The following is a 27,616-nucleotide window of genomic DNA, read 5'->3' as shown; positions in this document are numbered from 1 at the left end:
AAAACATATACATTCAAAAGGCGTTCAATACAAAAACAACTGGACTTTATTTGTAACAGAAGACGTTTCGCTCCTCATCCGAGGAGCTTTCTCAATTCAAAGAGCAGAGAGTGTACACTTCAACATTAAAGTGTACAGGAAACCAACCCACACAGACCAGTATCTTCTGTTTGACTCCCACCATCCACTGGAACACAAACTCTCTGTCATCAGAACTTTACAACATCGGGCCGAATGCGTCCCCACGAAGACAGAAGGGAAGGAAAAGGAACTGAAACACGTTCAAGAAGCTCTTCAAACATGTGGATATCCTAACTGGGCTTTTGTCAAGTCAGCGAGGAAATCTACAAAACACACCAATAAACAGAAAAAGGAGAACAGCAGACGGAAAAACATTGTCATCCCTTATGTTGCTGGAGTATCAGAGAAACTCAGAAGGATCTTCAACAAACACAAGATTCCAGTACATTTCAAACCCAGCAGGACTCTCAGACAGAGGCTGGTCCACCCTAAGGACAAGACACCCACACACAAACAGAGTGGTGTAGTGTATGCGGTCCAGTGCAGCGAGGACTGTCCAGACCTCTACATTGGAGAAACTAAACAGCCTCTTCACAGACGCATGACTCAACACAGGAGAGCCAGCTCCTCTGGACAAAATTCCGCAGTTCACCTCCACCTCACAGATAAGGGACACTCTTTTGAGCACCAAAATGTGCACATTTTGGATCGAGAACACAGATGGTTTGAGAGGGGGGTGAAGGAAGCAATTTATGTAAAAAGAGAAAAGCCGTCTCTTAACAGAGGAGGAGGCCTCAGATTTCCACTTTCAAAAACATTTAATGCAACTTTAAAACAGATCCCCAGCCGGTTTTCACACCTGATGGGAACAGAGGGGCCTCGACTGTGAATTAGAGGAACAAAGACCTACTGTTTAGGTTTTCAGGTGTGAACTGCCAATCTACATATATGTGTGTGTGTGTCTTCTCTGTGTGTCTTCTGTGTGTGTGTGTCTTATCTCACTCAGCCTTATAACCTGTATCTCTCACTCTCTGCTCTTTGAATTGAGAAAGCTCCTCGGATGAGGAGCGAAACGTCTTCTGTTACAAATAAAGTCCAGTTGTTTTTGTATTGAACGCCTTTTGAATTCATCATGTCCTGGATGACTGAGAATCTTCACCAGCATAAAACATATACAATTTGTGAATATTTGAGAAATAGTCTTTGATCTTTTTGAGTTCAGCTCATGGAAAATGGGAGTAAAAACTAAAAAGTGTTTATATTTTTGTTCACTTCTCTAGAATTTTAAATATTGAAATAGACTCGGATATCTAGTGACAAATATATACATACCATAACATTAATATTGATATACATAAAATATAGCTCAATCATTAAAAGGTGGTAAATTGTTATTTTCTATAATTAGCTAAATACATTAGTCATTTTATATGCCACTATATTTTTCCTAATTCAGACAATACTCCTTTTAAAGAGCTGAAATAAAGAAATCTGATCTAAACTGAAAATAATCCTTTTACAACTGAAACCGTGAGCTACATGAAAGAGTTTAACATCGTGACCTGCGAGTCCTGCGCATAAAGGAGAAAAGCCTTGCACTAATTTTAAGTGTTTAATTAGGAACCACACCAAATCTTTCAGCAAATACCTCACAGCAAGTTTTATTTATACATTCAAAAACAAAAAAAAGATCAAATTTCTCACACTATATACAGATATTACATACAGTGTTTGTACACATATTACATCATTTGTACACAAGAAAAATATACATAAAAATGTAAACTTTCGTATACAAAAAATACCTTAGACAAATCAAACAAGGACCAATAACAAAAGGTGACTAGATTAGCTCGTCCTATCTTTAAAAACCGTAATACAGTACATTCAATGAGAATAGGAATTTGTCAGCCGTCTCTGAAGTCGAGCAGTTACACCATGTGCCTACAAGCCCTGTGAGTTTTGTTCTACGCGTTTGTCGGGAACTGGTGTGGCGACTAATCTCATGGTTACAGTAGTATTTCCAAAGCTCAACCATCCAGTTGTTTTTCCTTCTTGTTTAAGTTTATCTATTAGTGACAAAGAGCTCAGCGAAAGATTTAGGCCTTAAATTGACTTTTCTCCTTGAAAATGGGCGGGGTAATGTTTGTAACCATGGCAACTGTGTTTGTAATGAGTGCTAGCAACAACAACAAAAAAGGAAAAAGTAATTAAGGGACACGTGCAAAGCCACCGGTCTCATCTACTCTTGTGCAAAACTTGAAATATTTCATCGATCCGTGTTCTTCCACAACATGACGCCGATAAGTGAATTTCGATGAACAAGCCACGATCTCATAATCATCTCAGATGTCTTCCTGGAGTTTATGAGTTATCAAAAACATCCTCCAAAAACAAAACGGCATACGCTGATCCGCTCCGAAATGAAAACTATTCCGATAGCTGTATGCTCAATAATCCAGGTAGGTGAATTAACAAGGTGGAGCCAGGTCGTCTGGAGGACCTGGCTCCACCTTGTTATAATCTGACAGCTGGTACATGAGAGGCTCGCTCCACAAGACAAAAACAGAAAATAATTTCCATCCATTGCAGCTGAAGAGGTCACCAACGAACCCCTGAAGATAGAAACTTTTAATCTAGATCGCTAGTATTCAACAATGTCTGATAATTTGTCTAATTATGTGTTTTTTTAAAACCTGTGAGTTAACACAGTTGGGGAGGGAATAGTTTGCTAAAATTATCCCCAAACCCAGGCATTAAGTAGCTTAAAATCACTTTCAGTAAAATAGACAGTGCTTTACTTTAGACGTGCAAAACATAACCAGTTACACCATCATGGTTTCACCTAGCTTGTGAGAAAATTGTATATTTCTAATCTGCAGCCCGATCCTTCCCTGTGTAATCTGTTAAACTGGACTTCTGAGACATGGAAGCCGCTGAAGACCATTGTACGTGTGGACCAGAGAGCACCAGTGAGAGTAGACACTTAAAAGTCCCTGCATTAACAGCCACCGCCATCCTCACCTGTAACACTGAAGCTCTGATAGTCGACCGGTGAGAGACGAAGACGGCTCGAGTGAAGCGGTTCGTTAAAAATCGATACGGCTGGTTTCAGAGTGAAGCTACACGCCACCACTAAAATACCTCAAGACGCTAAAGTGATAATAATGTGTTTATTGCTTTACGAAACTTGTTTTTGTTTACCTTAAGTGTCTACTGAGCCACTCAGAGTGCCACAACCAATGGTGAGGTCAGAGATTTTGACGTCTGAGCAAATTAATAAAATGAGCACATACACAATATACATAATATAAAAACAGTTGTTAAAAAAAGTTCTTTTTTGGTAATTTATACGACTGAAATCTGATTCAACATCATGACAGTTAAATAGCATGGAACATAATGGGTTACACAAATATCACAATGTGCACGCTTTCTTTTTATCTCTTTTTCCGCAGTGTATAAAACAAGGGGAAATAACGCAATGATCAGTGGAAGGCAAGGTACAAGTGATCTTTTTAGGACAGGGCTTAATACGATAGTTTAGACCTTCTGAAGTGGAGTTCTGTAGAAACTTTATGAAGGATTAATATCTCACCAAATTGAAAAGCAATTCATTAACAGTCCTAGCAGGACCACAACTGATATGGCTGCCATTTCAAAACTAATTCACTTTTTGTACACAATGTTGTAGTCATTCGCAAGCGCAGCTAAGTGTAGCACTTTACAGAGTCTGGAAAACTTTCAGCGGGAATATCAGAATATTTCTAAATGAATATCTGTGTAATATGAAACTGTCAGTGACGACACGGTTTATGAAATAAGGTTTGCATGAATGGTTTAAATGTGGCAGACATTCACCCTGACTAGTCATTAGCTCATAAATCCTGTCACAATTAAAAGTTTCTTTAAAGTGCCATCTACAACAGGTAAGATATTACTTGTTCATAAACCTCTCCACAGAACCGCACTTTCAAAGCACTGAACTATCACTTTAAACTGGCAAACAAAACCGACTGCCAGACGAGGCTTCTAGGAATTTTGAGTACTGTTAAATAGATAATCTCTGTTAAGGTCCTTCACCCGTTTTTTTTTTTTTTTATGTTTTTTTGTTTTGTTTGTTTTTCAGTAAATAATCTGAATGTGACCCCCTGCTGACAAAACCACAGAGCAACAAATAAGTGGACTCACAATTACTTAAAATCTCAGATGCTATCTGGCTACAAATGTGGGAGAGAAAAAAAAAGTATTAAATTGAGATTGTGCAAATTCATAATTAAATAGTGCACTATAACCACATTGCACAGATGAAGCAGAACATGGTGGTGACTCGGAAGCCAGTCCACTGGACTGTAAGTGACTGTGAGCCCACAGACCGTCGTGTAGCCCCTTGCTCTCATTTACTTTGCGTGAAGGGTGGTGTGACGTTGTTGGCACTTGCAGCGGTGGCACTAACTAAGGAGAAGCCAGCGGGGGGTGCTGTGGAACTGTGGCTGGGCTGCACATCTTTCGGGATGCCGCTGTGGGAGGCCAGTTGATGGCCGAAGGCCGCGCTGAACTGAGGGAGCTGCTGTTTGGGCTGCGTGGAGGTCAACAGGTCATGTGTGGAGGACGAGAGTGAGGACGAAGGAGCAGGGGGAGTCGTTAAACCAGTCATGGCGCTCTGCGGCATCGCTGAGAGCGCCGCCATGGGCTGCAGCGTCACAGAGTGGGTGGTGGCAGGTGGAGTGGACAGAGAGGTGGATATGAGATGACTCTCTGACCTTATGAGATTGCCAAACTGTGTGGGATCGGTGAGGGGAAGAGGAAGGTTGTTCCATGTTGTGCGTGGAGCCCCTGGGATCCCGCTGAGAGGAACTTCCAGCAGGAGAGGGGTGTCTGTCTGAAAGGAGGTGGCATGGGGAGAAGATATGTGGTCACTGTATGGAGATGGTACATGCTCACTGCTGTAGTGGCTGCCTTGGGGAGATGAAGTGGACACGTCGGACTTTGCCAGGACGAGGGACGTGTGTGTCCGAGGAAACGTCCGCTCCGCTATGGAGTTCTGGGTTAGCAGAGAGATGCTGGTGGTTGCCACAACAGGGGAAGGTGAGGTCAGGTTGGAGCACGATGCTGGGGGCTGACTAGCTGCTTGAGATGGTGGCGAGGGAGAAAAGTGATCCCCAGTGGTATGTAACAGATTATCCTCCAGCTCAAGGCTGGTGAAGTTCTCCGTAGGGATGCGACTGCTGAGCAGGTCCCCCATGCTGCCTGTTTGGACCGATCCAGAAAACACAGTCATGGCTCGGTGGTCCACTCCTTCAGCTGATGCCAAGTCCCCCATGGTCGTCAGGCACACCAACGAGTCTGGGTAGGACCCCATTGCTTGCAGTGCACGGACCAGCTCCTCAGCCTCCTCCGTAGTGGGCAGCAGCTCTCCGTTTTTACCTGAAAGTAAAAGAAACAATTAACATACACAGATTGTGACAAGTTTCTTTGTGTGTAGCCATCATGGAAAAATGTGCTTGAAAATAACCTTCAAATAAGTCGAAGTCCTGCAGATCATCAGGTAGTCTTGGTAACACATCAGAGAAATCCTCCTGGTTCAGTTCAAGGTCATGTGGAATGTCTGCCATGTCGTTGGCGATGTCATCAGGAAGCTCCTCCGTACTCAGATCGGGAGTTGAAGGGCTCCTACCACAAGCAGGAAATGGACCAAAGGCTTAGAGATGAAACATGTTATCACTGTAAAATGTGAAGACGCAGTTGTAGCAGACCTGATGTTGCCCTGCGAGGGCATCACAAGGCTCGTTGAAGGCATTCCCAAGTTCCCCTGCGGCAACGCTGGTGGGATGGGTTTCTGTGGCCTTCGGGGCCCTCTCCTTCTTTTCTTCTTGTGTTTTTTGGTGAGCGCCGGGGGTTTGGTCTTTTTACGTGGCTTCCTCTGCTGTTGCTGCTGCTGGTGGTGGTGGTGGTGGTGCACTCGTCGATTTCCATCGCCACGTAGAAAATTATCCTGCAGAAGGAATGAGTGAAATTAAAACCAAACAAGCAAGAAAAAAAAAAAAAAGAGGACCATCATGGAAAAGTTTCAAAACGTTAAACAAGTGCAAAAAATGTTGCACATCATTTGTCGAAACTTGTACATTTATATTCACTCAACCTTTGTTATTAAACCTTTGTTTAAATCGGGTCTCTTGTAAATGAGTCCTCGAGGCTCAATGAGACTAACCTGTATAAATAAAGGTTGAATGAATTTATACAGGTTAGTCTCACTGAGTCACGGTTCACCACAAGTTGAGTCGACCTGGATTTGTGTATTACGTTGTGTTTGGACTGAGCATTCTTATCTTCCCCATCTCCACTGTTTGCTACATTGAACATTTAGTAAAGACATAAGTGTGCCACAAATCTTCTTGTCCATCTCTTCATTGAGAGCAATAGCCTATTACTGAATGTACTCTGTCAACATTCCCGGGAGCCTCTGAACTCACCATTTTTTTGGCGTGCTCTTCACAGAGGGGTGTCTGGTGTGTAATATCGAACACAGGAATGGAGCACTGTTGACCGTCTGCAAATTTGGCTGTGCAACTAGCAAAGAGCTGCTGGGAACGATTCGACAGAATGTCTAAAGGAAACATTAAGGATTAAAGACATGCAATCATGGTAGTTCCATTATGCGTACACTTCTGTACATTGCAAAGCATAAATGGCTTAAATTAGATAACAGCATTAAAGCTATTGTTCGGAACATATCGAGTCAAGCTTCACACCATGTTGCAAAGGATACGCTGAAAGCAGTGTTTAGTGAAGGGCAGAGCTCTGTTGCTGCAAAGCTGACCCTTTGTGCTGCCAGTGCAGGTCAGTGGATCTGTGCTCTGCCGCCTTACTGGAGTCAGACTGCAAAGAGAAAAAGATCCAGGACTGAGCTACCAGCAACAGAACCTCACATTATCTTGTGTGAATCAGAAACTGAAAACATGAAAGCAAAATCGGAGGGGCCAACCAATTTTCTTTTTGGTTAGACACCTATGAAATGCTGAACAGATTTGTAGAATATAATTGTGAGAATACCATGAGGCACCACTTAGCTCCTGGATCAGCTGCCCTGCACAGTCGGGGTCGTTGCTGGCAGCGTGTAGCAAGGCTTTGCGGAAGGCATAACGGTATCTCTTCTGGCGGATACTCGCCCTCTCCTTTCTGCACATGTGCTTGTATTTTTCCTGAAGGTACGAGCAGAGCCTCAGTAGCCGTGTTCGCCGTGAGGAACCACTGTTGTCTTCCAAACTACATCAGAAACACAGGAAGGTCACCGTAAGATAGTTTAAAGAATAAATTATGAAGGTAAACATAAAAAATACAAACCCATACTCTGGTCTCCATGAACTCTGAAAAGGAGAAAATCTCTGTGCCTCCTCTTCTTCATCGTCACCATCAGCACTGTCTTCTGACCAGTCCAAACCTGGAAGGTTAGCGGTTTAGTGCAGCATATCTATCTCAAAGTTTCTTATTGATCAAAATCTATTGATCTAAAAAATCTATTTGATATATAGAAAGTAAATGTTTATAAAACTGCTGTTAAATCAAAGAAAATGAATCACCTAAATGAGGAAAGAGGTCTCCATGCTCCCGATGTCTCTTGGCACAGAGCTGCACCAGGTGTTGCAACCTGGCAAGGCAGTTGGCTGAAGGTGAGAAGGCCGTAGGACGCATGACGACCACACGCTGATGATTGTTGCTCCCGCCGTCTTTGCATTTGACAGGCAGTTCAGTAGCAGTAAAAGGCATTTTCCTGCTGAGTGATGGTCCAGAATATTGCCCTGGACTGGGCGCTGCGTTGGCAGGCATTCCTGGAGGCAGAAAGTTGACCATCTGAGGTGGTGGTGGATTGCATAATAAAACCTGCTGCTGTCCTGGGAAGGAAGTCCCACTGGAGTGTTGAGACTGCTGGAGAAGACCTGATGTCTGCCGCGGTAGGTGAGTGTTGAGCGGTGACGATGCATGGACACGGGAAATGGGGGAGGCTGTAAAGTGCTCAGGAGTTGGCTGGAAGAGTTCTGTGTCGTGGCAGAGTTTTTGGTTGAGCACCAGCCGACTTTGTAGTTTCTTCTTGATGTTGTTGCCCTTCTGAGGAACGCCCATCTCCTCTCCGTCTGTGTCATCCTCATAAAAGGCAAAAGGGTCCAGGAGCTCCCCATCAGGGAGGGGTAACAGATGTGTACAAGGGGGAGAGGGTGGAAGGACATCTATTCCATTGGGAGCTCTCAGAGCTAAAGAGGGCACAGTTATATTAAGAGCCACTGACTCCAGGTGAGCCCGTGGACGCATTTCCTCCAAAGCATCATGTTTCTTCTTGCGTTCTTTCTTGGGTATAAAGCCGAGAACCTGCAGGTGGCTGTTGCAATATCTGGTAAACGAGAACACACACTGAGAACATTGTGGAAAAAACACAACTGCTAAATAAAATAAAGTCAAATCTGCCACACATCCTCACAATCATACACACCTGCGGTCCTCAGACTTGGGTATGGGGTTAGTACATCGCTGGCTGTTGTACTTTGCCACATATTCACATTGCTTGAAGGGAGCTGTCTTATCCTCTAGAACGTGCCGGATGCAGAATGCATAGCCATTTAGTCTGCGCTGCTTGCACAGCTTCGGACTATACGAGCACAACGGCTTATTGTCCACCTCTGAGAAGTGTATGTGTTTGCCTTCATACATTACGTGACTCTTGTTCTTGACATCAGCTGATGGGATAAAGGGAGGAAAAACAATTATTATCATAACTAGACAACCATGTGTGCTTATTCAAGAGAAGGAGGAAATAATAAGTTACCCTCTCTACAACTGTTATTCGATCCTTTGCATATAGTGCCTGTAAAATCTAACAAGACGAGGCGTTCCTCTGAAACTGAGTTACTATGCAAGGAGAATAATGAGTCCACCAAGACACCTGTGACCACTCTGAAGACGTTCAGAAGATGAGTTACAAGAGACTGCGCATACAACAACTGTTGCTCAGGTTCTTCACCAGTCTCAGCTTTACGGTAAAATAGCAAAGAGAAAGCCACTGTTAGAAAAAAATAATGTTAAATGAGTTAAATACAAATATTTACCTCACTTGGCAAACTCAAGAGTTTTGATATCCTGATGCATGCTCAATAATCCAGGTAGAAAAATCCAAAAAAGTTCAATCTGGTCCTCTGGACATTTTTCTTCTACAGTGGCTTTTTCTTTGGATGTAACTGGGACCCTGTGTACATAATCTCATTCCACCACATGTACCACATGAGATGTGAATGACAAATAAATCTCTCTTACTCTACGCCACTCTCCTATAAAGCTTAGACTAGTGAAATACCCAGGTAACAACTAGTGTAGTGCAGTCTCCCCCATAACTTGTTCATGATAAATACATTTGTGAGAATGGTCTGCTCTTGGTAAATTTACACACCCCATATTCCTTCCGTTCCTTGATGACAGATTTAACAGAACTGGGGATATTAAGTGCCCCCCTGGAAATCTTTTTGTATCCATCCAATGAATTGTACTTTTCAATAATATTTTCTCTGCGTTAAATGAAGACAGTCATTTTGAAGAAAGTAAATATTTATCCAGTCATCTATTTTACAGTGCATATTATTTGCTTGGCATTACAGTACTCTAAAAATTTTATCTCACGTTGACATTATGAGAGAATTTGATCAAATTTATGCCAAAAAAGCCAATTTATGTTGACCTTGATTGACTTATGATAGCAACGCAGTATAAAGCATTCAAGTGGATGAAGCTTTAATAGTGTTATTTGCAGTTTAAATATATTCACTAAAACATGTAATGTTCATAGAAAACGTAGTTTTACTCCAGAGTTTTAACAATACAATAGTCTTTCTAAATAAGTGACAGGAGTAACTTAAGGAAAGTGACAATGTAATTTTAATAATCACATAGTTCCTATCTGAAACTTTTGTTTTCAAGAAATTGTGAACATTACCTAAAGCAGATAAGGTACAATATGAACAGACGTCATAAGCAATGATTTTGTACCATTGCTGGAGAACTTTTCAAATAAATTGCAGCGGAGGAACCGGACAAACAGCAACCGTGACCAACATTAGCAACATTAGCTTGTCGACCGATAAATCGTGTGAAACTTTTAAGTAAAACAACATAAAGAAATCCATACCCTACATCTAATCGTGTCCTAACCCAGTAGACACCCGATTATCCGATAACAAATAAGATATGCATGTTATTTGGAAGAGCCAAACATAAAAATTAAAATTTGCTAGTTAGCTACAAAGCTAAAAACACTAATTTTGTAGGCGGTAGCTCACCAGGAAACGGAAATTTCAGTAAACGGTAACAGTAGGTCCGCTCGCACACGTTCCGCCGGTGCACGACTCGGCTAAAAGTGATGACTAACCGAGAGTTTATCTGCAATTAATTTTTATCATATTCAAATCTACTTATTTTATTCATTCAATTTAAATTTCGATAGTATAATCATCGTAGTTATGTTAGTCTTAGCCATATCATGGAAGTGGTAGTATGCGGTTCTCATCATGATGAGATGGTGCGTAAACTTGCTGCACCGCCGAGTAAATGGTGCGGACCCATTACAGAGCTACCTTTTCGCTTTAGATTAATTTTTTAATGCAATCATATTAGGATACTAGCAATAATAAATCGAACAACCATTTATGTAATTCAACATGTTAAATTTGTACTCTAATACTTTAGAACAAAAGGCACATATGCGAGGCCTTTTCCCGAGGCCTACGAAATAATCGATATAAATTATATATAGTATACTATTACATAATGAACCATTTGCAGGCAATTTGGATATTAGAGTATCAATATTGAGTAATTATACAACGCTACGTAAGGTACAGAGAAGTTAACTGTGTTTACAAAATAAGGAACAAAAATCGTAAAGGCCTATCAACTTCGATACAGCGGCGGTCTCTGATAAAGCAAGTGTCCCACTTAGAGTCAGCGGAGTGCGGCGCGATCGCAAATCGAGGTCGAGGCTGTTAGCCACTTAGCTTACCTTGAACTGGTTTGGGCTGCGCAGGGTAATCGCTCCCGATTAGACGGCCGAAATGTCTATTAGAATCAGCTAGGCTATTTGGGCATCGATACTCCAGACAGGAGGGTAACAGTGGTCTTCATCGAGTTCGGATTCTCTTGAAATAAGGACGAATGTAAATATTTGCTAACCAGAGCAAATTACAAGCAGTAGGTAGGCTGCTGGGGATATTTGTTGGATCCACAGCAGACTCCTCACAGCACCACTACAGGCACTGCGGGGACATGACAACAACCCGCTCAACAACAACAACCTCTCCTACCATATTGGAAATTCAACTTTCTTAAAAGCCGTAAATGTGAACATTTATTGTGTACGTATCGTTCCGAAACGAATGACAGTTTGTGTGGAGGAAGGGGCCGGTCACATAGTCCACATTTTAGAATGAAGCATCTGAGAGGAAAGTCTTGAAAAGTGTGAAATCCACCTGGACTACTGAGCGTCCACGTGGATGAGTTATCAGCCCTGCTGTCCGCTGCTCACTAATGATAGACCCAAGTGTCAATCACATACAGAGCCTCCATCTGGAAAAGTTAGACAAGTGTCACATAAAAACAACTAAAACTAGTTTAATTTAACCGGATTTTAAAAGGTGCAAAAATTAAATGCAAGGCTTCTGAAGATTTGTTAAAGCTTGGTATACCATTATTTATTTATTTCACTTTTGTTCATCTCTACACTTGGAAAAACTGCACAAACCTTATAATTTAATTAAAAACTTCACATGAAGACATTTTTTTTGGGAAGACAAAATGTATCTAAAAAAGAAATGCAAAAGCATTTCAGCGTATGTTGTCAATTTAAGCTGATCATAATAGTAAAAAAAAAAAGCACTTACACACGTTTCTGCATGTGTACCATAATGAATTCAGGCTAGGGGTGCACCGATTTATCGGCCCCGATTTCCTTAATTTTGGGAAATCGGCCGATACTTGCATGAGAAACCGATTTTTGTTTGTTTGTTTTAACAACAATTGTCTAAACTTTATTTATATTTCAGAGCACTACCTCATGGCCAGTTAAAACAAGTTTGTATTGTTTCTAAGATATTTTCAGGGTTTTTTCAATAAAATAGCAGAAAAATTGAAGGTGCATTGTGACCTTATAACACCTGACAGTGTTGCTTAGAAAACAAAATCGTCATCGGCAGGTCAGACTTTTTGGAAATCGGTGATCGGCCAGAAAACTGCAATCAGTGCACCCCTAATTCAGACACTGAGGTATATTTTATTATGAAACAACTGTTGTGGTTAAACACAAGTGCAAATGTATACCCATCTAGGAATGTGCAAATGTAGGAGTTGTGCATTGCTTAAAAAAAACAACTGATTGTTATCCTTTGTGTTTTAGCATATGATGAGCTCCTCCAAGTCCACATCTTGTGCTCCCTCTGACAACTTTCACACATTGTGCCAAGGTCTGGGGCTCTGCTTATACGATCTGTGGGTAGAAAAGTGACAGCAGATTTCCAAAGAACAAAAATTATTTGACACTGCTGCTGTTTATGACACTTATGACTTGAGAATATATATAATAACAATACAAATTCCAAGACAAATTGCACAATTTAAGCCAAGTTTTATTTTCGAATTACAGTAGACAAGCAGCTTTAAACTAAGGACCATTATGTTTATGCAGCTACATATTCTAAATATTATTTTGTAAAATGTATTTGGATATTTCATTTAACGGTAGTTTAAATAAAACCTCTGTAATGTAATGTAGTGTGAATCAGAACGGTCTCAGAAGACAAATATCTTCTGAACAGAAAGGAAAACAGGATTCAGTCTCAAATTGTTACAGAAAAAAAAAAACTTTATGGTAAATTGGAAAAATGTGACACTTTTATTAACCATGTCCTGCATAGCGGCTTTATTAAGGTGAAAAATAATTATAAGTGATGTGATCTGTGTGATACTTGATATTTTTAAACAATGCCTTACAATTACAAGCTGGAATTGGTGCTTGATCACAAATCTTAGAATAGAGTAGATGAAAACAATAATTGGATTTATGTCACTTTTACAGAAAACATTTCACATATAACAGATGTTCATTATCTCTCATCTCTTCCTATTATAAAGGTGGAATATTGGTACTATATTTGTGTTTTGTTTTTTTATAAAAAGACAAGATTATATTGAAATTGTGTGACATGTGGATATGATTCCAGCAGGACTTTGGAATCAGAATAAACATTAAAATAAGCATTAAGCAATATCCAGCTGAAAGTAATGGGGACCCACCTGTCAGATAAAACTTGACCGTGAGCTGTGCAGGAACTGAAGGTGCAGGTATGACGCCTTCACTGCCTGAAACCGATAATGGACATATCACCACCGTCAAGTGGAACTGCATGAAGCCGAGAACCGTTTGGGTTTGTTGCCTTTTGAGTAAATGACTGAAATAATAAGAATAAGTGAGGAAAGATAACTGCTGATCTAAGACGGTTCATTAACCTGCTTGAAGCTGCTGGCCTGCTCAGTGTCATCATATGGAACAGATTTGGAAAACCTCCGTGAGTCTCTCACACTTCATCAAGTCTGTCGTTAGGCAGAGTCACTGCAGCAAGCTTAAAGAGGGGAAAGAGTAAAAAAAAATAAACATAAATCATTAACCTTCTTTACGTTTAACATTCAGTACATGGTTGTTAAAGCGTCTTGTGCATGATGCATCGTTGCTATACCTCAGTTTTACAGATGTGGAGCTACAGTTTGGTGTGGCTGTACCAGAGAGTCTTCTCAACACGTACTCCTAGTACTAACAGACCTTGTGAGAACTTGCGATACCACACGAGATGGAGCATAATGTCGTTTACACGTTTGGCCAAAACAGCTATATCTCTGTCTCTTCTTATTATACGGTGATCATAATGGAAAAGGGGCATTAGTTTAAAGTTCTGACAGAAAAGGCAGCAGGTGATTTGCAGGACTTTACCCTATACGTACTTACTGAAGTATCCGATTTATTTATTTGTTATTATCGTTTCTCGCTTCTTTTTTCTAGACATCTCTTGTCACATAAACAAACCTTTTAAAGATGTGTTAAATATATGTAAATTTGAAAAAAATCTGAGCATGTGCTGTTGCAAAGTAAAGAAAAAACAAATCACCTTGATAAATAATCAAGCTGTCCTTTGAGGGGTCTCGGCAAGTAACTCAAGCACCAGCTCTTTGTAGGAACAGAACTTTAAGTGGGCTCTTCCTGATGGTCTCTCTGCTCCTATCTTGTACCCAAGATCAAAGTGCTGCAAGCTGACAGACAACCCTGATGGCACAGATAAAACAGACCATAAATAAAACAAAACAAGTTAACTCTGTGCTGTTACTGCAAGCTTTCTGAGACTATCACCTATGAAGCACGTTGAGAATCGTTCAAGTTGCCTGCTGACACAAGCATCCTGTGCTCACTTTTGATACAGCAGCAGTTTCAGCCACTCTCTGCAGACAACTACTGCCAGCAACTACAACAACAGGGCACTTTGCTCCAGCCACAACCTGCAGGAGATAAAATCCACAAAATGACTGATGGTAATGGCAAATATACAGATGGCAAAACAAAACTACTGATCAGGTGCAATAATAACCCTACACTCCCTAACTTCACTTGTCATGTGACATGGTTTACATTCTGAATACAAACAAGACTGAGGTTTTGGTTTTTGGACCTGAGTATTCTAGGAATAAATTCTGCAGTCTTTCGCCCTCCTTGGATAGTATTCATCTTTCAGTTATCAGGCTCCTCTCTTGTGGAACCAACTTAGGACTTTCCTTTTTGATAAATCCTATAGTTAGGGTTGGTTTATTATGCTGCTATAGACTTACTAGAGGACAAATTGACCTCATTCCTTAAAATGAATTGTTACAAATGAAAGTTTTCATTTGATAGTATTTCTACTTAACGTGATTCTTGACCTGCCATTGTGTATCTATTCCTTCTTCCGGTTCCTCTCAAACCCAGCCGGTCGAAGCAGATGGCCGCTTGTCCAAAGTCTGGTTCTGCTGGAGGTTTCTTCCTCATGAGGGAGATTTTCCTTTCGACTGTCGCCTTCGTGCTTGCTCAAGACAAGAGTTCTGCGATGGAATTAAATTCAAAGCAGTCTGCTCCTCAGATAAATAGTGTTAAATTATTGTTTTTTATGAACTTATATATACATATATATATTTTTTTCTGTTCAGTGCCATGAGAAGACTTCTGTTGTGACTTGGTGCTATATAAATAAACTGAATTGAAATCCTGATGCATGCTCAATGATCCAGGTAGAAAACCCCAAAAAAGTTCAATCGGGTCCTCTGGACATTGAATTGAATTGAAGTACAGTGTCGATAGAAACCACTTTGTTCTTATTGTTATTTTATTTAGTGTTTCAGTGCTTTTACTATGACTGTGAGATCCCTGCACAAGAATTCCAACGTGCCTGGATTGTTGGTCTGTGCACAAATGGCAAATAAAGAACTTTTGAACTTTGATAATTAGGAAAAGACACTGACTGATACCATTCAGTTAGGAATTATCTGCACGTTACCTGAGAGAAACAGCAAGTTCTTGAAGTAATTTCTTGGAGGACCTTGGCAGACTCCATAAGATGTGTGCAACTTTACAGGTCTTTATTGATGTGTGCAACTTTACAGGTCTCTATTGTAAATGAGTCCTCGTGACTCAATGAAACTAACCTGTATAAATAAAGGTTGAATCAATTCAATTCAAAAATACTTTATTAATCCCAAAGGGAAATTGTTGTTGTAACTTGTTTTCCTCCTTTCAATAAGAGATGTTATAGATGCTGATGGCTGTAGGCAGAAGGATCTCTTGTAAAGGTCCATCCCACAGTGGAGCCTAAGAAACTGGCTTCAGATGCCGTCCGATCAGTCCACCCAGACTCGGCTGGCCTCTCGATTCCCCTGGGTTGTAGGACCGCCCGAATGCCAGGCAGAACTCCTCCCAGAGCGATGGCCACTCCTCCCAGCAGTCTGCCAAGCTCCTCATCACTGCGGACAGACAATTGTAGGTGCCGAGGGACGATTCCGTCCTTCTGCTGTTATGAGCCGTGTTTCCTGCTAGTTCCAGGATCTCAGTGGTCAGGCACTCGAGCACAGCTGGCAGGTAGATGAGAATGCGTCCACAGAACATCCTTTTCAACTCATTTGAGATTTGGGGCTGTAGTTGAGATATTATTTGAGCTTCTGAGATGTTAATCAGCTGCTGTTGGTTGTAGAAAACTGCCTTGTTGCCATGGTTACACATCATAACAAATGTCCAAAACTAAAAAAGTTTCAGTAAAAATCCTTCCAGCTGCACAGCATCCGATACCAGAGGAAACAATCATCCAAAAAATGTGATTTACATCCAGAAAAAGAGGAATTAAAAGTTTCCAAAAGCAAAATCCCAGAATGAAATGAAAACTTTGGACCACTTCTTTTCCCACTTGAGCAACAAGAAACTCATTGTGTAGCTAGATGAGGAAATATTACACAAACGCATTGACGGTTACAGTTTGCATCCCATATATTGACCTCTCCACCAGTTAAAACAGTCAAATGTATTTACCTTTTTCTGGTCCATGCATTCATAGGAGCTTCATAGTATTCTCTGTTGTCATCATTCTTTGTTAAAATTAGGTCTCTCTTGGAAATGAGTCCCGGGGGCTCAGTGGGACTAACCTGTATAAATAAAAGTTGAATGAATAGTGTGGGTTAGCACCTACCAGTTCAGCACATTCGCTTATTTAATGCCAGCAATGCCATTGTTAAGCGTGTTGAACCATAGGTTAGATCTATTAAAGTCCAAAGTAAAAAAAAATAAATTAAAAAATCAGTGCTTGTCAAACAAATCACAGTAACTGTGCTGCGTTTACTTACCCTGCTCCAGCCATGGGAAACATCTCCTTAGTGCAGAGGTTCCCACTACTCAAACATTTCAGCAAGTCTTTCAGGGAAACGAGAGCCTCTGCATCCGCCAAACCTCCGACTACAGCGGCATTGTTTTCTTTAACTTCTTGCAACTGTTGAAGCAAAGTGTTTGGGTCAGCTGCGTCTAAACCACAAGTTTTAAATCATTCTACGCTGCCCTGGTTTCTAAACAACACTGGAAGCTTTGAAATCACTAGTTACAAAGTGCTCCAGCCACTTGGGTCAGCACATCTTCGCAGGATGTTGGAACCAAAGGCCCAGACTAGTGTTACACCATGAGCTATCTCAGTCTGTCATGAACCAACCTGCTAAAAACAGAAGCAAAAAAAAAAGTTCACGCTTCATTTAAATCTGTCTTTATGATACAAATATTCTTGTCTCTTCACGAGTGTTTACTGTGTTACTACCCACAGCATCCACAAACTAAAGGCAAATCCAGTAAAGATATTCATTCTGATCCCATAAAATGTTAATTAACATGTCCAGAGGAATCTTAAAACCTGGTCTCCCTGGGGAAGCAGTGAAAGCACATGGTTTAGATGTCAGGGCTTCTGTAACGTTCCAAGATCACTTTGACATGAACATTGTCTCCACATTAGTTCCAATCTTCTATTTTACAGAATCCTTGTTTTGTCAGAACTGGTCAAGAATGTCCAGCCTTAGTGTCCACAATGGCACAAGCTGCTGCTGGTCAGAAAGTAGACCCAATCATTTCTGGTTACTTGAAGCAGATATTGCTCCAGAGGCACATTAGATAATTCAATTCTTTCTAGAAACCAAAAAAAAACGAGAACATGTGCAGACTAAACAATATCTTTACACAACGCAGTAACTTCAGACTGATGATAAATATAACTAAGAAGGTAGCAGGCGCATCTGTAATCCTGGACATGTTAACAAATGGCCATTGTGTAGAAAAACAAAGCACACGTTGTACAAGCTGAGCCCGTTTGATCAATTACTTATCGGATGAAGTAACATACTGCTGCCATCGTGGGATGCTATCGCGCTTCATTTGACAGCTGCTGGGGGAAAACACCGCTGCGACTCACAAGCTAATAACTTGCTGGAGGAGCTACAGGAAGGCATTACATTTAGTTGTTGCGCGTTAGCTAATTAGCTTTCGTGTAGAAGCAAAAAGCTAATGTTAGTCATCTCTATTGAGATGCTAATATTTGCTACGACACAGACAAATAATCAACTAAATTTATGCCGCATAGCCGTTAATTATGTTTCGACGTACCGTAAAACGTTGGAAATTATCGCAAATTGTCGCAAAACTATTAACGCTCACGCTAACGTTGAATATCTCTCCACAAGCCAACATTTTTCAGTCAGGTCATCTGGGCAGTTTTTTTTTGTTTGTTTTTTTTGTTCTGAAACGTTTCGCCTTCGATCCGGAAGGCTTCATCAGTCAAGGAAGCACACAATAAAACTGATTCTTGCCCCAACAGCTTACTCCAAAGTGGAACAAACCAGTTCTGCTTGTGATAAGATGGTCTCTTTGGTACGCCCCTCCTCCATTGCCGGCCCTCTTCCTTGTTGACAGTCGTGTCAAACTGGTTGAAAACAACAAAGTCCATGCTCAATAATCCAGGTATACAATCCAACATTTTTCAGTCAGGTCATCTGGATAGTTTTTTTTTTTTTTTTTTTTTTTTTTGTGCTGAAACGTTTCGCCTTCGATCCGGAAGGCTTCATCAGTCAAGGAAACACACAACAAAACTGATTCTTCCCCCAACTGTCCAGATGACCTGACTGAAAATTGTTGGATTCTATACCTGGATTATTGAGCATGGACTTTGTTGTTTTCAACCAGTTTGACACGACCGTCAACAAGGAAGAGGGCCGGCAATGGAGGAGGGGCGTACCAAAGAGACCATCTTACCACAAGCAGAACTGGTTTGTTCCACTTTGGAGTAAGCAGTTGGGGGAAGAATCAGTTTTGTTGTGTGTTTCCTTGACTGATGAAGCCTTCCGGATCGAAGGCGAAACGTTTCAGCACAAATAAAAAGAAACTGTCCAGATGACCTGACTGAAAAATGTTGGATTGTATACCTGGATTATTGAGCATGGACTTTGTTATCTCTCCACAAGCGTTATTGTTTACCAGCCGCCTTGGTTTAGCGGGCTGCATACACAAAATGATGTGTGTACAGGGTAAGTGCTCGTTCCCCACACCTGGGGATCGGATCGGTAGCCTTGCAGATTGCGCACGCGCTGCATTTGATTTCTGCTGCGTCATGGATTTCAGTGATCCTGTGCAGCTGGGTGACTTTTAGAGATTTAAAGACTGTAGCACAAATAAAAATGTAAAATATCACCCACTAGGTATCAGTTACTCACCTATCTCAAAGTGCTCCTGAAACCTGGTACTTTTTTCATTCAATCTTTATTTATACAGGTTAATCCCATTGAGCCATGGGGACTCATTTACAAGAGAGACCTTAACAAATGATGACAACAGTGAATAACAACAAGACATTCACAAAAGTGGCACACAAATGTAATATTTTTTTTTTTTACAAATAAAGCGGGGCAAAAAGTGTGTGTGCTGGGTGAGTGGGGTCCTTCAGGATGCATGAGTTCACAGAGTTACCTAGTACTAGGTACACCTATTATTAGATAAAATATAACCTTTTTCTGTTATCCTTCATGGTTTTTTCATTTAATCTTTGAATGACCCCCTCCTCTGAAGCTAATTTTCCATGGAAGACCCTACCAGGAGCTAACTCTCGAGACAACAAAGCCCACAGAACCACAGGGGGAATCAAACCCACCCACCATGTTAAGGAAGGGGGGGGGGGGGGGTGTTCTGTGGAGAGGATAAACTCAGATATACATCTGCAGAAAATGTAGTTAAGACTTCCACCTTGACATGTGCTAGTGGCTTGGTTATAGTGTGCTCAGTGAGTGGCAGAAAATCTGAATTTCAGCTTTGGTTTAAGAAGTCTTCCTGATGTGATGATAAATCCTGTTGGGTCAATTTATAATTAAAGTGGTGGAGTGGTTGAAGACAATTGAGGAGTAGAGCCAAATTTCTGCAATCCAGTCTTTTGCTTTTGAAAATAATGTTAAAAAAACATTCAGTATTGCATTTACGTCAAGAAGCACATTTATCTTTGCCAACTGCTGGCTTAAATGTCCCCGGGGAACGTCAGTTGATGGACATGTTTATTAAGTATAAACATTTTTTAGACAATTTCCTTCCTGTCCATAATTTCTCAGAGACACAACCCAGCATCCCTTCAAGCACATGGTGTCATTCTACAATAAATGGATGGGAATATACTTGGAAAATATAAAATGAGATGAACACCTGGATTCATTTCACACGTTTGATCTCTTTGGGAAATTGGAAATCAATCTGGGGTACATAAAAACATCTGAGCCTGCGTTTAATTTTTATTCTCACAAAGAAAATAAAAAAGATCAAACAACCATGTGCAATTCATAAAAACAGATTTATAGATATACTTTTTATGATAAATATATATTCAATAAAATGTTTATTCAGCACTTTACAGAAATAACTCAACAGACATTAAAAGTCTAAATAGAAATATACAAGGCAATACAATCCTGGCAGGAACTTTTAACATTATAATGTCCTCAAATCACAAAAATCCATTTTATATTTACATTTTTTTTAAATCTGTGTAACATATTCATTAATAATTCTGCAGATATAGGAGTTAAAAACCTTTGACAATAAAAAAATGGCTTTAATCAAGAGCTCAGATTTATAATATTTTCTCAGTCTATGAAACAATGAATAAAAATACAAAAAATGGTATTAAGGATTGTGTGAATAATGAAAAGAAACAAATCAAAGAATTTCAAAAAAGCAATTTTTGTACATAGGAAGTTAAAATTGTTGAAACATTTAAATAAAAACCTGTTCAAAGATCATTCCTTAAACCAACTGCACAACAAAATGCTGTAAAAGTATTATTGTCCATATTTCTTTCTGTGCAAATACCTTGGTTTGAATGAAAGCCTGTTTCGTGTCAGTGGGTGTGTACGGTTCTACTCAGCTTTTCCAACGAGAGCAATTAGCTCTGGCTAACGGGAACAAAACAGGAAAATCTGAACACACCAGCTGGAATGTGTACAGCTCATGTGAACAACTTGACCCATCTGTGGATGGTTATTGCCCATGCCAAAGACAAAGCACTGATGTTCTAGTTTGTATTGTTAGCAAAATATCTCATGAAACACTGAACAGATTTTAATTAAACTCTCAGAAAGTAACCACTTGGTTTTGGACTCCACCTGAATTAAGATGGCTGCCGCAGCAAAGCAGTCTTAACAAACACATACATGCGTGTAACTCTGTCAATTTTACAGATATTGAGCTAAAATTTGGAGTGGTAGGAACTGAGAGTCATCCTCAACTTATAGGTTGAGGTCTAGCTGATTGTGCAAGAGCTGTATTTAAAAATTTCCCACTAACTACTAGAGTTGTCCCTGGTGTTAGCAATATATCTCATGAAAAACTGAATGGGTAACCATTTAGCTGACATCTGCAAGTGATTAACCTTTGGAGCCAACCCAATTCAAGATGGCCACCACAGCTAGTTGAAATTAGAAAAAAGCAAACATGTCTATAATTCAATTACTTTTCCAGATATTTAGATAAAAGTTGATGTGGTAGTAGCTGAACATCGCCTTCAACACATACTCTGAACACAAAACACTGTGCAATATCTTTCTTAAAACATTGGCATGACCAGTCAAAGGTAACCCTGTTTGTCTGTTAGCAAAATATTTTATAAACTACTGGACTGATAGCAATGAAACTATCCAAAACTAATCAGTGTCAAGTGATTAACCTTTGGAGCCAACTCAGTTCAAGACGGCCACCACAGATAGTTGAAATTAGTCTACACTAAAATGGATTTACCTCAGTGAATTTTGCAGATGCTGAAGTCAAATTTGACGTGTTAGTAGCTGAGTCATTTGCAACACTTGCTCCAAGCACTCACGCAAAATCCCAGGACATTGGACATAAGGTTAGGTTGTTAAAAAAAACTGCCTCCAACTTTTATCTATGTAAACTGAGCTCAGTTTAAAACTCTGGCATGAAAGGAAGCAGGTGGCATTCAAGGAACGTTGACCCTTAAATGTAGTATCTCTGTCCAAATGGAATGAAACGGGAAAATAATACTGCTGCAAAGCAAAACTTTTTGTACGGCAGTTCTTGATTTTAATAAACAAATGTGCATGTCGGTGATATGTTGTTATCAAAGAATTGATGAGGCCAGGCTGACTTCTGGAATACTGTCCTGGTAATTTCCTGCCACGGACTCTACCTCTGTGGCAGAGATCGACTGGCTGAGCTCTCGGAGTGAACTCTTGGTTACGTTCAGACACGCACGCTTTAGGATGTGGCGCACCTTCTTGCCAAGGAGCATGTACAGCAGGGGGTTCATGCAGCTGTTGAAGAAGCCTAAACTAGTGGCAAGGGGAAAGCCATCCTTCAGCAGCTTGAGGAGGTAATATGAGGAATGTACGGTCAGCTCCATCAAGCTGAACACATGAAAGGGTGCCCAGCACAGGAAGAAGGCCAGAATGACTGCGGTGACCATTTTTGAAAAATTAGATACGTGAACTGATCCCCCAGACTGTTTCACTTTCATGGACAGAAGTATGCCCGTCACGCATATGGCGGTAAACGGCAAAAGAAAGCCCACAGTGGTACGGATGACCACTATTGCGAAGTGTATCACAGCTGCTTTGTATTCGTCATGTGTGTGGAAGTTACTGAAGCACACCACCCTGTCGTGTATGTGTATGATGTCGCGAAAGACCAGCGCAGGGCAGCTCAGTATGGCCGCCACCACCCATACGAAACCGCACACAAACCAGGCTCTGGCGACCGTGCGGTGCCTCTGAGACCAGTTGAGATGGACCAGGGAGACGTATCTGTCCACACTGAGCACGGTGAGAAACAGGACGCTGGCAAACATGTTCATCACAGACACAAACGAGTTCAGCTTACACATGACCACGCCAAATTCCCAGTGGAAGTCCCTCAGGATGTAATCGATGTAGAAGGGCAGAAAAAGCACAAACACGAGGTCAGCTATGGCTAGGTTGAGCAGCCACACGCTGTTGACTGTCTTTTTGCTTTTAAATGCCGTCACCCAAATAACGGTTCCGTTTCCAATCACGCCAAGCGCAAAGATGAGAATGTAGATCACCACGGAGACGATGTGGATGGGGTTTGACTGCTCGTGGCCACCTCTGAGCACCTCATAGTCCCCGTACTCCAGATCACACGTGTAGTTGTAGTCTTCAGCTTCAACATCCATTACTGCAAAGATGTCACCTCGAGGTCAAAGTTCCCTGTTTGAAGGGAAAAAATATAATTAGAGCAGTGTTGTAATGTGACAAAGTAGAAATACTTTGTTACTGTACTTATGTAGAATTTTGACGTATCTTTACTTCGTTATTTACATTTCTAGCGACTTGCACTTTTGCTCCACTATATTTCCTCAATAAAATGTGTACCTTTACTTCAATACATTTTACTTAACCATCTTAAGTTACTCGTTCCTATAATATAAAATTAAAAGAAATTTGATTGGGCAATGCCTGTTTGTTCTCCCAGTCTGTGACTTCACGCAGCCCCTTCTCTTTCCCTCACTCTCCCTCACAAACCCAGCCTCTCCCCTGCCACTTATGTGAAAACTGTGGTTCCTGCTGTGAACAAGCTAGACGCATATGCAGATATCAATCGTTACAAAAGGTCTTTGTGGCCTCACAGTGAAACCACTGTAAATTCCTGATAGGTGTGAAAATGACAGTAGCTGCTAAAAAGGAGAGGTTTGGTGTTCTCCAGGACATTAACTGCTTTAGAGCAGCAAGGTATGAAGTATTCGGGCCACTAGTCTTCCCATTAAAGAACACGGAGACAGATATCCAGTTTAGGGTGATTTATTTGCTGTGTTTCTTCTGGTATTTACACACAGCAGTAAACCAGTAAAGCACAAACAAGCTTGAACAACAAGGCTCCGTCCGTGTCAGGAGAGAGAGAAAAAAAAAACTCCAACTGAGCTCTGCACTTTACACAGAGCGGTGCGTTCACTAGTGATGGAACAGCCACGGTGCATTCAAAAGCATAGGAACTATTAAATTCATACAGAAACAAGCCATAACCAAACAGAACCTATAGTAAACAAACCAACACAACAATGTGAGCTTTCTAACAGCTTTGTTAATAAAGGTTAATAAAGGTTGAATGAATATACTTCATTAGAATCAGACTTTTTAAAGATCAATCTTTCATTGTTCAGTTCAAAGAGGGCAACAGTCTGAGCAGCATTATGTAGCATTATATTTACCTAATTAAACCCAGAGCTGATGTTGTGTTCACAGTGAAACTGTGCAGATAACTAATGATGACTGTCAGCATTGTGGAGTTTTACAAGTTAAAATTGAAGTGTCTCTGACTCTGAACTCTGTGAAGTCACTTACCATAATACCAATGGGTAGTTAGGATTTTTTAGAGATAATTCTGTAAAAAAAATAATAATACACCCCATATGGCTTTGAAGTGTGTAAATGTCACAGAAATGACAGTTCAGATATCTAAATGGCTTCATTTTTACAGAAACATCTGCAGGCCCAGTGCCCCACTGATCTGACAGCTCACTGAGTGATGCTTGTGTCACTCTCCCGCTGGCCATTTGCAAGCAAATCACCTGGGATGGATCTTTATTGCAAATTAAGCACAGGGCCAAGAACAAAGTGGATGTCTGTAGTCTTAAATATTTCAAAGTGGTTTGTGCAAATTCTGTTTTATAAATCTTTACATTTCTGTCAGTTTGGGATTACAATGGTATTTTCTCTTAGAAGTATTACATAATTCCTGCGGAAAGTGCTTCAGACGGCACCACAAGAGCTAAAACTAGCTACTTCTGCAGCTCTTAAAGCTTGCAAATGATTGTAAAGTCCATATAAGTAAGTGTATAAACACTGGCAGGAGTGCAAATGTTTCATTAGCATGTAACATCATAAAAATTGTACAGTTTGATTTGCTTTAAAACAGTTGCACGCCACTTTAGCCCTGACCCTGCGCTAACTAGCCCTTAGCTCTTGAATGCAGTCAAAATTAAACTTTATTTCTCCAAAATGAGGTAATTCAAGAGCGGTCTACGATAGATTTGATTTTTTTTTTTTTTTAGCTTTTTCCACAAAATCTCCACTTTAAACAGTCTTGCCCTTTGCTTCATGTTCATTCTGTAACATATTCTCACCTCAGACTTGTTGTAATTTTTCTGCTCTTCACCAAAATCCCAGTTCCCTCTCTTGTCTTGATTGTCATTCAGTTATTGTGTCCGAATCAGAGATGGGTGTGCCCTGGAACATTGTGCCAACATCTGTTTAAATAAACAATACAGACAAATTCCTCACAGTTGATGCACCAAAAAAAAAAAGTATAATTTATTATTTTTTTTGAAAGTACACAGGCAAGAACTGACAAAGTTAGAATGTATCATATTTCTGCATCAGAATGCAAAAAGAAAACAAGTTTAACGTTTTTAGGTGCATAAAGACAAAAAAAAAAACATCTGGGTGAAAGGTTTGCTAATCTTTATTTTGTATCACCATCAAGGTCAGAATAGTTTAGAAAGAGTTTGAAAAAGTGCCATAAATAAAAAGAAAAGGCCTGCTATTTTAAAAGTGGCACAAATTGACATGAACATTTTTTTTTTAAATAAACAATGAAAATAGCTTTAAAAAGTCATACTAAAGCAACAAACTCATGATACTGCAAAGTTGAAGCTACTTTAGAAAACAATCAAGATTATATATGAGTCAGTGCTTTTGCTGCAGTTCAGAACCACAGCTAAACTACAACGGGTGTCCCCCCCCCCACCCCCGATTTGAGCCTGAAAGGAGATTTCTTACCTAAATGTGCAGAAATGGGTTCAACTGTGTTAAATCAGCAGCTGCTCCGGACTGGAAGTCAGTGGAGGATTTGTTTTTGTGCAGAGCCTCGTCTGTGTTCCTCTTCTTCGGCTTCAGAAAACTTTTTCGCCCTCATGTGAAGTCTGCGGCTGAACCCCTCAACTGACTCCGTTGTTGCGCAGAAACATGAAGGGTGCGTCTGGTGACGCGTCCTGCACGCGCAAACCTCAGCGGGGGGGGGGGGGGGAACTCATTGGTCATCCGCACGGAATGAAAGCTGCTTTCATTCAACAGACCTGTGACTTTTCTCCCCCCTCCTGTAACTGCAGGGTGAACTCATGGAGGCTTTAAACCTCAGGAGAGCTGTGGAAGTTCTTTTTTTTTTTTTTTTTGGGGTGGGGGGTGGGGGGGTCGTTTTTGTTCGAGTTTGGTTCCAGTGACTTCCTCTTCGGTGCTTTTAAAGAGGCAGGGGCGGATTTAATCATTATGGGGCCCAGGGTGAAAAACATTCACGGGGTCCTTCACTTCCCTCTTTTTACTGCTAACCCCATATTTACTTCAAACCAACTTGAGAAACGCCTTACTTGCCATAATTTTCATCTAAGTTGTTATGTGGAAAAATGACAGATTGTGCACGTTTTTGTCAGCTCTTGAAAATATATGTGTGGGAAACCGCACAAAATTTATGTTGCGGATCAACCTCATCTACTACCACACCACATTTTGGTTCATCCATCCAGTCATCCATTATCTTTTACCCGCTTCTTCCTTTTTGGGTTGCGGGGCCCATGTCCAGCAATCACTGTGTGAGAGGCGGGGGACACCCTGGACAGGTCTCCAGTCCATCACAGGGACATGAAGAGACAAACGAGACAAACAACCATTCACTCTCTCACACACAGAGAGACAATTTAGAGTTACCAATCATGTTTTTGGTCTGTGGGAGGAAACCGGCGTACCCGGAGAAAACCCACGCATGCACAGAGAGAACATGCGAACTCCACCCAGAAAGGCCCCCGGCCAGGATTTGATCCAGGGCGACCTCCTCACTGAGAGGCAGCAGCTCTACCAACTGCACCACCGTGCTGTCTTTTGGCTCAGTGGTTATAAAATTGACTGAGTTGTAACCATTTCTGTGCTTCCTGAAGTTGGTTAGTTGTGGTGGCCATCTTGAATCAGGCTGACCTAAAAAAATTAACAATGGTAAACAAACATCCAATGATTATATTCTGAGAGTTTCATTAAAATCTGTCCAGTGGTTCTTCAGATATTTTGCTAAAAGATAGAAAAATCAAACAGGAATATGCACACACAGGCACAGACCAGATCTCCCACCTTTTCTGGCAGCAGGAGACTATAACTGACGCAGATTAAAATTTTCAACATTTATTTTCCATCACAGTATAAACAATCTTAAAATCTTTTTCCAATGTTTTTTTTTTTTTTTTTAAGAGTAGTAAGATGTTGATTCATTTTCTCCATAGCTGTGGATGTTTCTGTGACAGATTGCATAACCAGACAACTAGTTTTATGTCTAAAAGGAGCTGGAAGTTGTTTCTAATCATTAAACTTGTCCTCTTTAAGCCTATTTTGCAAAGAAGTTGTAATAAAAACAGAAAAAATATATAATTTTCTGTCCACTTAGATGTCACGATTCAACTTTTTGTGAGCCAGGACATGTTTTCTTCTT

At 40.6% G+C, this 27,616-nt stretch overlaps 2 protein-coding genes across 2 annotated transcripts; both read right to left on the bottom strand.

Annotated features, from left to right (window-relative positions):
* Positions 1-4,105: 4,105 nt before the first annotated feature.
* Positions 4,106-10,044, bottom strand: LOC119419159 (INO80 complex subunit D). Its single transcript, XM_037686469.1, has 10 exons — positions 9,998-10,044; positions 8,507-8,750; positions 7,602-8,407; positions 7,366-7,462; positions 7,075-7,287; positions 6,791-6,900; positions 6,495-6,628; positions 5,778-6,016; positions 5,537-5,694; positions 4,106-5,448 (listed from the first exon to the last, which is right to left on the bottom strand). Exons 2-10 carry the CDS (start codon positions 8,722-8,724, stop codon positions 4,418-4,420), a joined length of 3,006 nt encoding a protein of 1,001 aa, XP_037542397.1. The 5' UTR covers positions 8,725-8,750; positions 9,998-10,044; the 3' UTR covers positions 4,106-4,417.
* Positions 10,045-22,233: 12,189 nt separating this feature from the next.
* Positions 22,234-26,100, bottom strand: cmklr2 (chemerin chemokine-like receptor 2). The gene is made up of 3 exons (XM_037686468.1): positions 25,927-26,100; positions 25,272-25,374; positions 22,234-23,358 (listed from the first exon to the last, which is right to left on the bottom strand). Exon 3 carries the CDS (start codon positions 23,322-23,324, stop codon positions 22,254-22,256), a length of 1,071 nt encoding a protein of 356 aa, XP_037542396.1. The 5' UTR covers positions 23,325-23,358; positions 25,272-25,374; positions 25,927-26,100; the 3' UTR covers positions 22,234-22,253.
* Between the last annotated feature and the right edge of the window lie 1,516 nt (positions 26,101-27,616).

This window comes from Nematolebias whitei, chromosome 13 (assembly GCF_014905685.2).
Source record: "Nematolebias whitei isolate Nwh7 chromosome 13, NemWhi1, whole genome shotgun sequence".
Lineage (NCBI taxonomy): Eukaryota > Metazoa > Chordata > Actinopteri > Cyprinodontiformes > Rivulidae > Nematolebias > Nematolebias whitei.
The sequence above is the reverse complement of the archived record's forward strand: the minus strand, read 5'-3'. Positions and strand labels throughout refer to the sequence as shown.

Bases quoted from the DNA above. Each gene is read 5' to 3' on its own strand.
- cmklr2 (XM_037686468.1), bottom strand. From the start codon at position 23,324: ATGGATGTTGAAGCTGAAGACTACAACTACACGTGTGATCTGGAGTAC.
- LOC119419159 (XM_037686469.1), bottom strand. From the start codon at position 8,724: ATGTATGAAGGCAAACACATACACTTCTCAGAGGTGGACAATAAGCCG. The intron at 8,408-8,506 runs GTGTGTATGATT...CTCGTTTACCAG, and splicing joins CCCAAGTCTGAGGACCGCAG to ATATTGCAACAGCCACCTGC. The intron at 7,463-7,601 runs GTGATTCATTTT...CTAACCTTCCAG, and splicing joins AGACCTCTTTCCTCATTTAG to GTTTGGACTGGTCAGAAGAC.